This window comes from Mesoplodon densirostris, chromosome 19, assembly GCF_025265405.1.
Source record: "Mesoplodon densirostris isolate mMesDen1 chromosome 19, mMesDen1 primary haplotype, whole genome shotgun sequence".
Classification (NCBI taxonomy): Eukaryota; Metazoa; Chordata; class Mammalia; order Artiodactyla; family Ziphiidae; genus Mesoplodon; species Mesoplodon densirostris.
In genome coordinates, this window is record NC_082679.1 from 18351059 (window position 1) to 18363733 (window position 12675).

Below are 12675 nucleotides of genomic sequence, written 5' to 3' on the forward strand. Positions count from 1 at the left end.
TCACATATCTCCACTTACCTGCCTAATTCTGGGACACATAGTTCACAGTGTTGCTAGGAGGAAGAGGGGAAACATGGATGTGAGTGAGCCCTGCGGTTTTCTGTTGCACCCAGTTTGCATGCGCCTAAGACTAGTCTCCATTCTACAGAAATCTGGGTTTCTAGCATGGGCTTTTGTCCTCAAAGCAATACAAACATTTTGTTTGCCAACCTCTGTAGTTTCAGTTTAATCCTCTTTTTTTTTTTTTTTTTTCTGCCCTTAGAGATTTCCTTCTCTCTTTGTTTTGAGTTTAGCTGTGCATTATCATGATGTAATGTATCAAACATCTGGGTGTTTTGCATCAGAAAATGGAAGCATGGAGATTTTTTAGACATAGAGTAATTAGTGGGCATCATGGGCTTTGGAAGGAAACAGCAGTTCACAAGGAAAGTGACACTGGACGAGTGGGTGTGTCACTGGCCTCCCTGACCGTCTGTGTCCCCCTCTTTAAACAACAGTGCTGAGTCCACCTGGTGATCCAGTTACCAACATTTTGTGTAACCACCAGGCAGTGTCTGTGAAGGAGATGGCCTTCCCAGCCCTGCCATCCTGTACGAGGCCCATTCCTCCTCTCAGGCTGAGGCTTGCTTTTCCCTCCCCGTGGGGCTCATGTGAGGTGGTGGCAGGTATCTGGTCTGCTCCCCCAGTGGACCACAACCCTGTGAGGACATGTGTACCTTGCCTGCCCTGTTTCCTCAGCTCCCCGCATGGGGCCCGTCACACAGTCCTGGCTCAGCCTTGGTTCCCTCTGGGCACTCGCCCTCCTGGCACATGGTCTGGGCCAGTCTTCTCTGTGACCTGGGTTGTGATCCTCACTCCCCACAGTTGGTCCCCTCCTCACCCTCTAACTCACTCTCTGTGTCTGGGCCCATCAGTGGCTCTGCGGATGGAGGCTGTGAAAGGTGTCTGAGTGTTGGCCAGGTCGCAGTGGGGACGGGCAGAGGGGACACTGGAGAGGCCTACAGGGCCCATGCTGTGTGGGCGCCCACAGCCAGGCCGTTGTGCTGTAGGTCAGCCACTGCAGTTATTGTGTTTTATTTTTGTAACATGAATGCCATGGAGAACAAAGGGTGTGTGCACTGGTGCCAAAATAGAAGAAAAGGCAAAACGTAGAGAGGAAATCTAAGGCGTCATTTTCAGCCTGTGCCTTTGTATTTTTTTTCTATTTCCAGGGGACATCGGGCTTCATTCGACACTGGGAATCTTTGCTTCAGAACCCACGCACAATGGGCTCTGTTCTCTGACTTTAAACATTCTTCCACTTGGCTTCTCACTACTTTAGGATTCATAAGGGCTCTATAAATAGTTTTTAAATTGTGTTATTTTAAACTTTTTCTTTATATTGTTTATTCTCTCAGAGAAATGGAAGGCGAGCTTGAGGTTGTTTGGGAGTCCACCTCCAAGGAAAACCGAAGGATCCGAGAACTTCTCCAGGCCCCACTGGAGAGGACAGGCCCGTGGGACAACACCAGAGCTTTCGCGGACCACTGCCTGGACGGCATCTCTCAGGGAGACATGCAGGATGGCTGCCACTTCAGCTTCTGTGACCTGAAGCCGCCTCCCACCTCCCACCAGGGTCTGCGGGAGCCCCTGGGCTAGGGCCCCTCGGTGGAGAGGTCTGTCCTACGCAGGACAGGGAGCGCCGAGGAGAGGGCAGACTCCCACCCACCGCTGCAGCGTTTCTTCTCCTCAGGGCAAGGAAGAAATACTGTCTCAGAAATTTAACCTGCTTTTTTACATTTTGCTTTATTTTTAAAATGTGCTGCTGAACTATATTTAGCCAGTGCACGTCCTCTGACCCCATTGCCACCGAGCCAGGCTCTGTGAGATCCATTGCTCAGGCTAACAGGTGACCTGGCAAGCTGGCCTGTCTCCGGGCTCCTAGATCTGTGCTGGGAAAGCCCCAGAGGGAAGGGCGGGCAGGCCTGAGCTCTCAGCCTGTGTGTTTGATGAGTTAGTTTCATTGGCTGAGCCTTCGATGGAAGCCCCAGCGATGAGACCTGTGCGTTCACTCTGGGTGATATTTTATTGTTTGGCAAAAAACAGGTGCTGGTCTTCATGCCCCAGTAGGTTGTACAAAATCTGTCCTGCCCTCTCCCCGAGCCCTTCCCTGTCGTCCTGGAAAGGTAATTTTTCTGGGGTCACGTAACCTCCCTCCCCTTCTGAGATCCTTGACTTTGAGCACCAAGGTGGGGTCCCTGCCCCACTGCCACCACCGAGAAGGATGCCAGGGCCGTAGTCCAACTCCACCCTGTGCCACCTCCTCAGGTAGATCATCCCTGCCTCCAGGACCATTCCTGGGGCTCCTGGCGGTAATGCCAGCTGTCTAGGGCTGCTTGTCCCCGGCATTCTGGAAGAAGGCTACAAAGGATCCTAAACAGTGTATGGAGGGTAGAATCCTGTCACATCCTTTTACCAAACCCCTCATAGCTAAGGCCTGTGTGGTTTCAGGTGTGCAGATAGACCCAGCGTTGGTCCCTGGTCATATATAAAAGTTATACATGTGCTCTTTGGTTGCTAAGTGGGAAGTTGAGATAGAAAATCATTGTTCTTTTACATTTTATTAAACTTTTACATTTTATTCAACAGTTAAAGAATTCTAATTTATTTTCATTTTACCGTGGAGAGAAAGACAGGATTTAAAACTATGTATCAGCTCCTAGGAGATGACCTAGCCCACAACTTCGATGTTATTTCAAGGGAATTTGTGCCAACCATCTAATAATCTGTAGACAGGCTGCAAGGTGGCAACAGCCCATGAGCCTCTTGTCTCCAGACCAATGCTCAGGGGATGGCTTGTCCGTGGGACGTTGCTGTTGTCACGTCACCTAGAGAATCACATGTTATCCCTGCCTTCTTTCTGCCTTCAGAGAGAACATTTTATTCCCTTGAGAAGTGAATGTTTTTACATTTCTGCTTTATCACATGTTACAAATATACTTTGCAAGTTCAGTGACCCCTGGACCTCATCATGGCCCCCCAGGGGTGGTGTTCACGCAGCAGTCAGCCTCTGCCAGCCTCCTACTGGGTGCTGTAGCAAATGAGCAGGTGAGCTCAGAGTCTGGGATGCAAAGGAGGGCAAAGCCGGCAAGATGGCGAAAGACAATGCAGCTGAGAGGCACAGAGCCCAGACTTGAGCTGGGACACCCAGCCTTGCAGAATGGACAGGGTCTCAGGAGCTGGGGAAGGGCAGACGGGCTGTGTGAGCAGCAGGTAGGGCTCTGGGGCTAGAGGTTGGGTGGGCGGTAAGGCCTGACTGCTGGCGGGGGGGGGGAGCTCCTGTCATCCTGCCAGTTTCCTGTCTGAGCAGCAACCAGTCCCATTCTCTCTTGGTCCTGGTGAGTCTTCATGTGGCTCTAGAAAGGTCCTGATCAGGTTGAAAGTAACCCAAGTCAAACAGTTAGAAAACATGACCCAGGGACCCAACTGAGCCCTGCTGCCTTTGGCACTATTTAAAAGCAGCCCTGGGGAAGTCAGGACTGAGTGGAGAGGGGCCAGGCGCAAGTGTGGGTGTGGATTTGGTGGGACAGCAGCTGGGGGGCTGTCCTGTCTGGCCATTGTCCTGTGCAGAGGGGTGGAAGGATCAGAAGTGACGCCTTTGCCCCTCAACCTCTGAGAAGATGGGAGAGACCCCACCCTCTTCCAACAGCTTACATCTTTTCTTTTTCTTTTTTTTTTTTTTTTGCGGTACGCGGGCCTCTCACTGTTGTGGCCTCTCCCGTTGTGGAGCACAGGCTCCGGACGCACAGGCTCAGCGGCCATGGCTCACAGGCCCAGCCGCTCCGCCACATGTGGGATCTTCTCGGACTGGGGCACGAACCCGCGTCCCCTGCATCGGCAGGCGGACTCTCAACCACTGCGCCACCAGGGAAGCCCCAGCTTACATCTTTGTAGACCAGTGGGTCATCTAACTCTTAGGAGAGGGGGGAATTCTGGATTTTATTAATTTTGATGTAAATATATTTATTCAGCAAATATGCTGTGGATGCTTACCTATGTGCACCGTTTGTTGAGAACAGCAGTAGTGACGAAGGCAGACATCATTATAGAGCGTGCGAGGTGCTCAGAAGAAAAGCGCCAGGACAGAGGCCCAGAGCCACGAGCTTCCAGAGCAAGCAGGGTCTCAGTGCATCACAGGAAAACTTGACGTGTGTGTTGGAGCACATGGGTAGGTGAACCTGCCTTCTCAACTATAAATTTTATAAATTCTAGATATAGGTCAAGTATTTCTTTCTTTCTTTTTTTTTTAGAAGATGTTGGGGGTAGGAGTTTATTAATTAATTTATTTATTTTTGCTGTGTTGGGTCTTCGTTTCTGTGCAAGGGCTTTCTCTAGTTGTGGCAAGCGGGGGCCACTCTTCATCGTCGTGCACGGGCCTCTCACTATCGCGGCCTCTCATTGCGGAGCACAGGCTCCAGACGCGCAGGCTCAGTAGTTGTGGCTCACGGGCCTAGTTGCTCCGCAGCATATGGGATCCTCCCAGACCAGGGCTCGAACCCGTGTCTCCTGCATTAGCAGGCAGATTCTCAACCACTGCGCCACAGGGAAGCCCTGGTCAAGTATTTCTGATGAAAATCCAGCACCCGAATTGAGATGTGCACATCTGGCGTATAAAATATACACCAGATTTTAAGGCCTTACTATGAAAAAAATAATGTAAAATATCTAATAATTTTTATATTGGCTTTATGTTGAGATAACATTTTGTATATATTGGGGTAAGTAACATGTTATTAAAATTGATTTCACCTGGTTGTGGGTTTTGTTTTGTTTTGTTTTTGTTGTTTTTTGGTTTGGTTTACTTTTTTAAAAAAATGGCCACTAGAAAACTTTAAATCCCATATGTGGCTCCCATTTTATTTCCCTTGGACAGTGCTATCTAGACCTTAATGTGAAAAGCAAAACTAACCTTCCAGAAGATAATTCATGACTTTGAGTCGGAGAGAGAGGGAGAGGGAGAAAAAGAGAGAGGGAGAGAGAAAAAAGGGAAGTGAGCCTCAGGCTAGCTCCCCAGGCCTTGCAGGCTCCCAATGCTGCTCCCACCCAGCAGGGCTTGTGAGCTGTCCAGGACAGGCCCACTTGTCCCCCTCTGATTGGGCGACTGTCACCTCCTTGACTCCTCAAGCAGCTGGGCTCAGTGGATGGGGGTCACCTCCATCTGGGAAGACTTGGAATGCTCCCAGATACTCTAGACCTGAAGTCTAGGTCACTCTGGGCAACCTTTCTGTCTCTACAAGACGTTCCCATCAGCAGTAAGGATCCCTCAGTTGTCCCCCGTCCAAGCAAGAAATTTCTCCTGGACCCCCACCTTCTCCCCTTTCCATGGAGAGCCCAGCCTGGCTGCTGCCCCAGCTGCTGTAGCTCCCCACCTGGCACTACACCCCGTGGCAGCTCCCAGCCTGGCACAGCCATTGTCCTTGTAGACTCGGATGCTATGCTCTCTGGGCTCTTCCCAGTCCTTACATGCTACATCCTCAGACCCTGTTTCTTCTCACCCCATATGCTCCCCTTGGCTGGATCTGCCAGAGATTCACGCACCCATAGTTCCCTTCACAGCCTTATCAGTCCTGGGACCACTGGCCCTGACTAGATAAGTAATTTAGTCAAAGAAAGAGGCTGTTATATAAACACGGAGAAAGGATAATAAGTGTATAAGCATCTCATGATAGAATGGATCATTCACGAAAGAAAGGACAGATCTTTGCAGGGTCGGCCCATGAGGTTGCGTGATTTGTGCACTGCAAAAAGGCACACAACCAAGGGGTCAGTGGGGCTGGGATCTAGCCCAGATTCCTCTCACCAAGCATGTGTCCTGGAGGAAGACGCACCTTGTTCTTCATACCTGTCCCTGCCCAAGCCATGAGTCCACGGCACTATGTCCCCTCAGAGGAGGCTCCCTTTTAAACCTGCACAGAAATAGATACTTTGAGACCCTGTGTCTTCCTAATCCTCAACTCTGTCATATTTATTATTATTATTTACTATTGTAGGGAAGCAAAATTTGCCACCCCAAAATTTCTCATTGGCATGAGGATTAATTTAGGCTGGTTATTTTTAAGAAACAGAGACTCAGGAGGTCTTTCTTTTCAGCAAAACAAATTTGCTCTATTTACCCCAGTTTGGTGAAATTTTAAAAAGCCAGAAGGAAAAAATTACAATGAGAAACCTGACCAGCAATTGCTTACGGCAACAGTTAGGCCAATTAATCCAGTTAAAGACTAACAAAGGAACTGGGTTCCTTGCCTCCATCCCTCACTGGGAACCAAAGCCTTTTACACTGGAGTGGGTAAGACTGCTAGGTGATAGAAGTTTCCAGGACTCCTCGATGCGGGAGTCCCATGAGCTGTGGTACCAAAACCCACTGATGGAAGTCTGACTTGGCCTACACTTAAGATTGAGAAAATGTAAACATACGAGGGTTGAGAGGATTATAAAGGTTGAAATGTTTGAATGGACTGTTATGTGAAGAGGTTATAGCAACATGGCCTAAGTGTTTTATGGGAATGGAAGCTCTATCTGGGTGGGAACACTTCCTCTACCCCATATTAAAGACCAAGACTTGTTGATGGGGTCCTAGTGGAGGCTGCGGTTAGAGGTATGAGTGGATAGAATTGAGGTGAAAGTTTATAAGAGAATTGGTGTATTTGAATGGGCTTTGTGTAAGGTGGTTGTGAAACCGTGCACCTCAGATTGGGACTTGAACCCATGCAGCCAGGACTGGAACCTGGCCAAAACCCATGGTCTTCCAACCGTGAGATCACACCTGGTTTCAGGGCTTAATGAAGCTCAGGTCCTTGATGTCTCATTGCAGAAATAATTCAGTGAGAGACAGAGTGATAGGTAAGAAGTGGATTTATTTAGAGAGAAACACACTCCACAGACACAGACAGAGTGTGGGCCATCTCAGAAGGTGAGAAAGGCACCAGGGTATGGGGGTTTTTCAGTTGTTTTTTTTTTTTACAACTTTATTGGAGTATAATTGCTTCACAATGGTGTGTTAGTTTCTGCTTCATAACAAAATGAATCAGTTATACATATACATCTGTTCCCATATCCCCTCCCTCTTGCATCTCCCTCCTTCCCACCCTGCCTATCCCACCCCTCCAGGTGGTCACAAAGCACCGAGCTGATCTCCCTGTGCTATGCAGCTGCTTCCCACTAGCTATCTACCTTACGTTTGGTAGTGTATATATGCCCATGCCTCTCTCTCACTTTGTCACAGCTTACCCTTCCCCCTCCCCATATCCTCAAGTCCATTCTCAAGTAGGTCTTTGTCTTTATTCCTGTTTTACCCCTAGGTTCTTCATGACATTTTTTCTTCTTAAATTCCATATATATGTGTTAGCATGTGGTATTTGTCTTTCTCTTTCTGACTTACTTCACTCTGTATGACAGACTCTAGATCTATCCACCTCATTACAAATAGCTCAATTTCGTTTCTTTTTATGGCTGAGTAATATTCCATTGTATATATGTGCCACATCTTCTTTATCCATTCATCCAATGATGGACACTTAGGTTGTTTCCATCTCCGGGCTATTGTAAATAGAGCTGCTATGAACATTTTGGTACATGACTTTTTTTTTTTTTTTTTTTTTTTTTACAAATTTAATCAGTTATACATATACATATGTTCCCATATCCCCTCCCCTTTGCGTCTCCCTCCCACCCTCCCTATCCCACCCCTCCAGGCGGTCACAAAGAACCGAGCTGATCTCCCTGTGCTATGCGGCTGCTTCCCACTAGCTATCTACCTTACGTTTGGTAGTGTATATATGTCCATGCCGCTCTTTCACTTTGTCACAGCTTACCCTTCCCCCTCCCCATATCCTCAAGTCCATGCTCTAGTAGGTCTGTGTCTTTATTCCTGTCTTACCCCTATGTTCTTGATGACATTTTTTTCTTAAATTCCATATATATGTGTCAGCATACAGTATTTGTCTTTCTCTTTCTGACTTACTTCACTCTGTATGACAGACTCTAGGTCCATCCACCTCATTACAAATAGCTCAATTTCATTTCTTTTTATGGCTGAGTAATATTCCATTGTATATATGTGCCACATCTTCTTTATCCATTCATCCGATGATGGACACTTAGGTTGTTTCCATCTCCGGGCTATTGTAAATAGGGCTGCTATGAACATTTTGGTACATGACTCTTTTTGAATTATGGTTTTCTCAGGGTATATGCCCAGTAGTGGGATTGCTGGGTCATATGGTAGTTCTATTTGTAGTTTTTTAAGGAACCTCCATACTGTTCTCCATAGTGGCTGTACCAATTCACATTCCCACCAGCAGTGCAAGAGTGTTCCCTTTTTTCCACACCCTCTCCAGCATTTATTGTTTCTAGATTTTTTGATGATGGCCATTCTGACTGGTGTGAGATGATATCTCATTGTAGTTTTGATTTGCATTTCTCTAATGAGTAAAGATGTTGAGCATCCTTTCATGTGTTTGTTGGCTGTCTGTATATCTTCTGTGGAGAAATGTCTATTTAGGTCTTCTGCCCATTTTTGGATTGGGTTGTTTGTTTTTTTGCTATTGAGCTGCATGAGCTGCTTATAAATTTTGGAGATTAATCCTTTGTCAGTTGCTTCATTTGCAAATATTTTCTCCCATTCTGAGGGTTGTCTTTTGGTCTTGTTTATGGTTTCCTTTGCTGTGCAAAAGCTTTGAAGTTTCATTAGGTCCCATGTGTTTATTTTTGTCTTTATTTCCATTTCTCTAGGAGATGGGTCAAAAAGGATCTTGCTGTGATTTATGTCATAGAGTGTTCTGCCTATGTTTTCCTCTAGGAGTTTGATAGTGTCTGGCCTTACATTTAGGTCTTTAATCCATTTTGAGCTAATTTTTGTGTATGGTGTTAGGGAGTGATCTAATCTCATACTTTTACATGTCCCTGTCCAGTTTTCCCAGCACCACTTATTGAAGAGACTGTCCTTTCTCCACTGTACATTCCTGCCTCCTTTATCAAAGATAAGGTGACCATATGTCCGTGGGTTTATCTCTGGGCTTTCTATCCTGTTCCATTGATCTATCTTTCTGTTTTTGTGCCAGTACCATACTGTCTTGATTACTGTAGCTTTGTAGTATAGTCTGAAGTCAGGGAGCCTGATTCCTCCAGCTCCATTTTTCGTTCTCAAGATTGCTTTGGCTATTCGGGGTCTTTTGTGTTTCCATACAAATTGTGAAATTTTTTGTTCTAGTTCTGTGAAAAATGCCATTGGTAGTTTGATAGGTATTGCATTGAATCTGTAGATTGCTTTGGGTAGTAGAGTCATTTTCACAATGTTGATTCTTCCAATCCAAGAACATGGTACATCTCTCCATCTATTTGTATCATCTTTAATTTCTTTCATCAGTGTCTTATAATTTTCTGCATACAGGTCTTTTGTCTCCTTAGGTAGGTTTATTCCTAGATATTTTATTCTTTTTGTTGCAATGGTAAATGGGAGTGTTTCCTTGATTTCACTTTCAGATTTTTCATCATTAGTATATAGGAATGCCAGAGATTTCTGTGCATTAATTTTGTATCCTGCAACTTTACCAAATTCATTGATTAGCTCTAGTAGTTTTCTGGTAGCATCTTTAGGATTCTCTATGTATAGTATCATGTCATCTGCAAACAGTGACAGCTTTACTTCTTCTTTTCCCATTTGGATTCCTTTTATTTCCTTTTCTTCTCTGATTGCTGTGGCTAAAACTTCCAAAACTATGTTGAATAAGAGTGGTGAGAGTGGGCAACCTTGTCTTGTTCCTGATCTTAGTGGAAATGGTTTCAGTTTTTCACCATTGAGGACGATGCTGGCTGTGGGTTTGTCATATATGGCCTTTATTATGTTGAGGAAAGTTCCCTCTATGCCTACTTTCTGCAGGGTTTTTATCATAAATGGGTGTTGAATTTTGTCAAAAGCTTTCTCTGCATCTATTGAGATGATCATATGGTTTTTCTCCTTCAACTTGTTAATATGGTGTATCACATTGATTGATTTGCGTATATTGAAGAATCCTTGCATTCCTGGAATAAACCCCACTTGATCATGGTGTATGATCCTTTTAATGTGCTGTTGGATTCTGTTTGCTAGTATTTTGTTGAGGATTTTTGCATCTATGTTCATCAGTGATATTGGCCTGTAGTTTTCTTTCTTTGTGACATCCTTGCATGACTCTTTTTGAATTATGGTTTTCTCAGGGTATATGCCCAGTAGTGGGATTGCTGGGTCATATGGTAGTTCTATTTGTAGTTTTTTAAGGAACCTCCATACTGTTCTCCATAGTGGCTGTACCAATTCACATTCCCACCAGCAGTGCAAGAGTGTTCCCTTTTCTCCACACCCTCTCCAGCATTTATTGTTTCTAGATTTTTTGTTGATGGCCATTCTGACTGGTGTGAGATGATATCTCATTGTAGTTTTGATTTGCATTTCTCTAATGATTAATGATGTTGAGCATTCTTTCATGTGTTTGTTGGCAGTCTGTATATCTTCTTTGGAGAAATGTCTATTTAGGTCTTCTGCCCATTTTTGGATTGGGTTGTTTGTTTTTTGTTATTGAGCTGAATGAGCTGCTTGTAAATTTTGGAGATTAATCCTTTGTCAGTTGCTTCATTTGCAAATATTTTCTCCCATTCTGAGGGTTATCTTTTTGTCAGTTTTTATAGGGGTGGGTAATTTCATAGGCTAATGAATGGGAGGAGTATGCCAGCTATTTTGAGAAGGGGCAGGGATTTCCTGGAATTGGGCCACTGCCCACTTTTTGATCCTTATGGTCTGTCTTGGAACTGTCGTGGTGCCTGTGGGTCTGTCATTTCGCTTGCTGATGTGTTACAGTGAGCATATACTGAGGCTCAAGGTCTAGTGGAAGTCTACTTGTCTGCCATCTTGGGCCCATTTGGTTCTAATCAGTTTATGTCATGTCCTCAGGCTCTGTCATTCTTTCAAAGGTTGTGCCCTGCCCATTTCCCTCCTGTTTCAGTTCCATCTCTTTTGCCTGATTGTATTATGGGGATGGACACTGTCTCACTGGAGAATGTTTGCCCTGCCTAATATTGTAAGATAGGGCATGTAAATCCACCCTTCAGGCAAAGTGAATTGAACGTACTAAAGGGAACGAATAGGGTTGCCTGAACCCATATGGTGTGAGGTGGAAACTAGGGACTGATATTCGGGACAGATAGGAGCAATATATATACACACGTATATACATATATATAATGCAATATTATTCAGCCATAAAAAGAAGGAAATCTGGGCTTCCGTGGTGGCGCAGTGGTTGAGAGTCCGCCTGCCGATGCAGGGGACACGGGTTCGTGCCCCGATCCCGGAAGATCCCACATGCCGCGGAGCGGCTGGGCCCGCGAGCCATGGCCGCGGAGCCTGTGTGTCCGGAGCCTGTGCTCCGCAACGGGAGAGGCCACAGCAGTGAGAGGCCCGCGTACAGCAAAAAAAAAAAAAAAAAAAAAAAGAAGGAAATCTTTCCATTTATGACAACATGGATGGACTTTAATGCTATGTGAAATAAGTCAGAGAAAAACAAATATGAATGCTCTCACTTGAATGGATCAACAGGATCCCTCCCCCCAAAAAACCCCAAAACCAAATAAACAGAAAAACAAACAAACAAAAAACCCAAAACCCAAACAAACCCAACTCATGGATGTAGAGAACAGATTGGTGGTTGCCAGAGGTGAGGGGTGGGCAAAATGGGGGAAGGTGGTCAAAAGGTACAACCTCCAGTTCTAAAATAAATGTCTCAAGAGATGTGATGTACATCATGGTGACTATAGTTAATAATACTGTATTGTTTGACACTTGCTAGGGGAGTAGATCTTTAAAGTTTTCATCTCAAGAAAAAAAAATTTGTAACTATGTGTGGTGACAGATATTAACTAGATTTATTGTGGTGATCATTTCACAATATATACAAATATCGAATCATTGTACACCTGAAACTAATATAATATGTCAATTATATCTAAAAAAATGATGGACAATTCTAAGGTAGAATTGCACTGTTTCAATAGCTCTTGGATATATATAGATAGAGACTGTTTCCCAGATAAGGGTTTTTAAATTGGGCTTTCCTTGCTAATTGTTTTACAGTCGGACTGTAAATCCTTGACATTTAAAGACTTTGCACATTCCACTGACTCTTTATGAGTTCTTTTGGTTGGGATTTTGGTAGGTAAGTGAACGCCTGTTATATGGCCTTTTGGGTCCCCCGCAAAGCTCTGAACTACTGTCAGCAGCAGAGGGGAGGAATATAAGATGAGTAAACTTAGGAACAGAAGAAAGTTTGAAAACTTGAAGCCAGGTCTGGGACAAGTTTTAAGTGGTAAAGGAAGAGCTGGCATCTGTCCTGAAGGTTTGACTCTGACCCTGACTCAGAGGAAGGTGACTCAGAGGATAAGATGCCAAGAGGCTGTGGGGATATGGATTTATACTGCCGGGCTAAACATGTCTTTATAAACCATTACAGGACCAGGGAACCAAATAGGTACCAAATATAAGACAATAAAATGCAGGTGGTGTTACCATCTTCAAACTGCAAGCATCTGTGCAATTGGAAAAAGCACAGTTTGAAAGTGAAGGTCGGGACTTCCCTGGCAGTCCAGTGGTTAAGACTCCACGCTTCC

At 45.1% G+C, this 12675-nt stretch overlaps 1 protein-coding gene across 2 annotated transcripts in view; it reads left to right on the forward strand.

Moving 5' to 3' along the window:
* CEP89 (centrosomal protein 89) overlaps window positions 1–3259 on the forward strand; it is a 76460-nt gene extending 73201 nt beyond the window's left edge. For both annotated transcript variants that reach the window (XM_060084575.1, XM_060084576.1), the window contains one exon: window positions 1398–3259. In XM_060084575.1, the coding sequence (XP_059940558.1) occupies window positions 1398–1638 (241 nt within the window). In that variant the 3' untranslated portion in view covers window positions 1639–3259. The remainder of the gene's footprint in view (window positions 1–1397) is intronic.
* Window positions 3260–12675: the final 9416 nt, after the last annotated feature.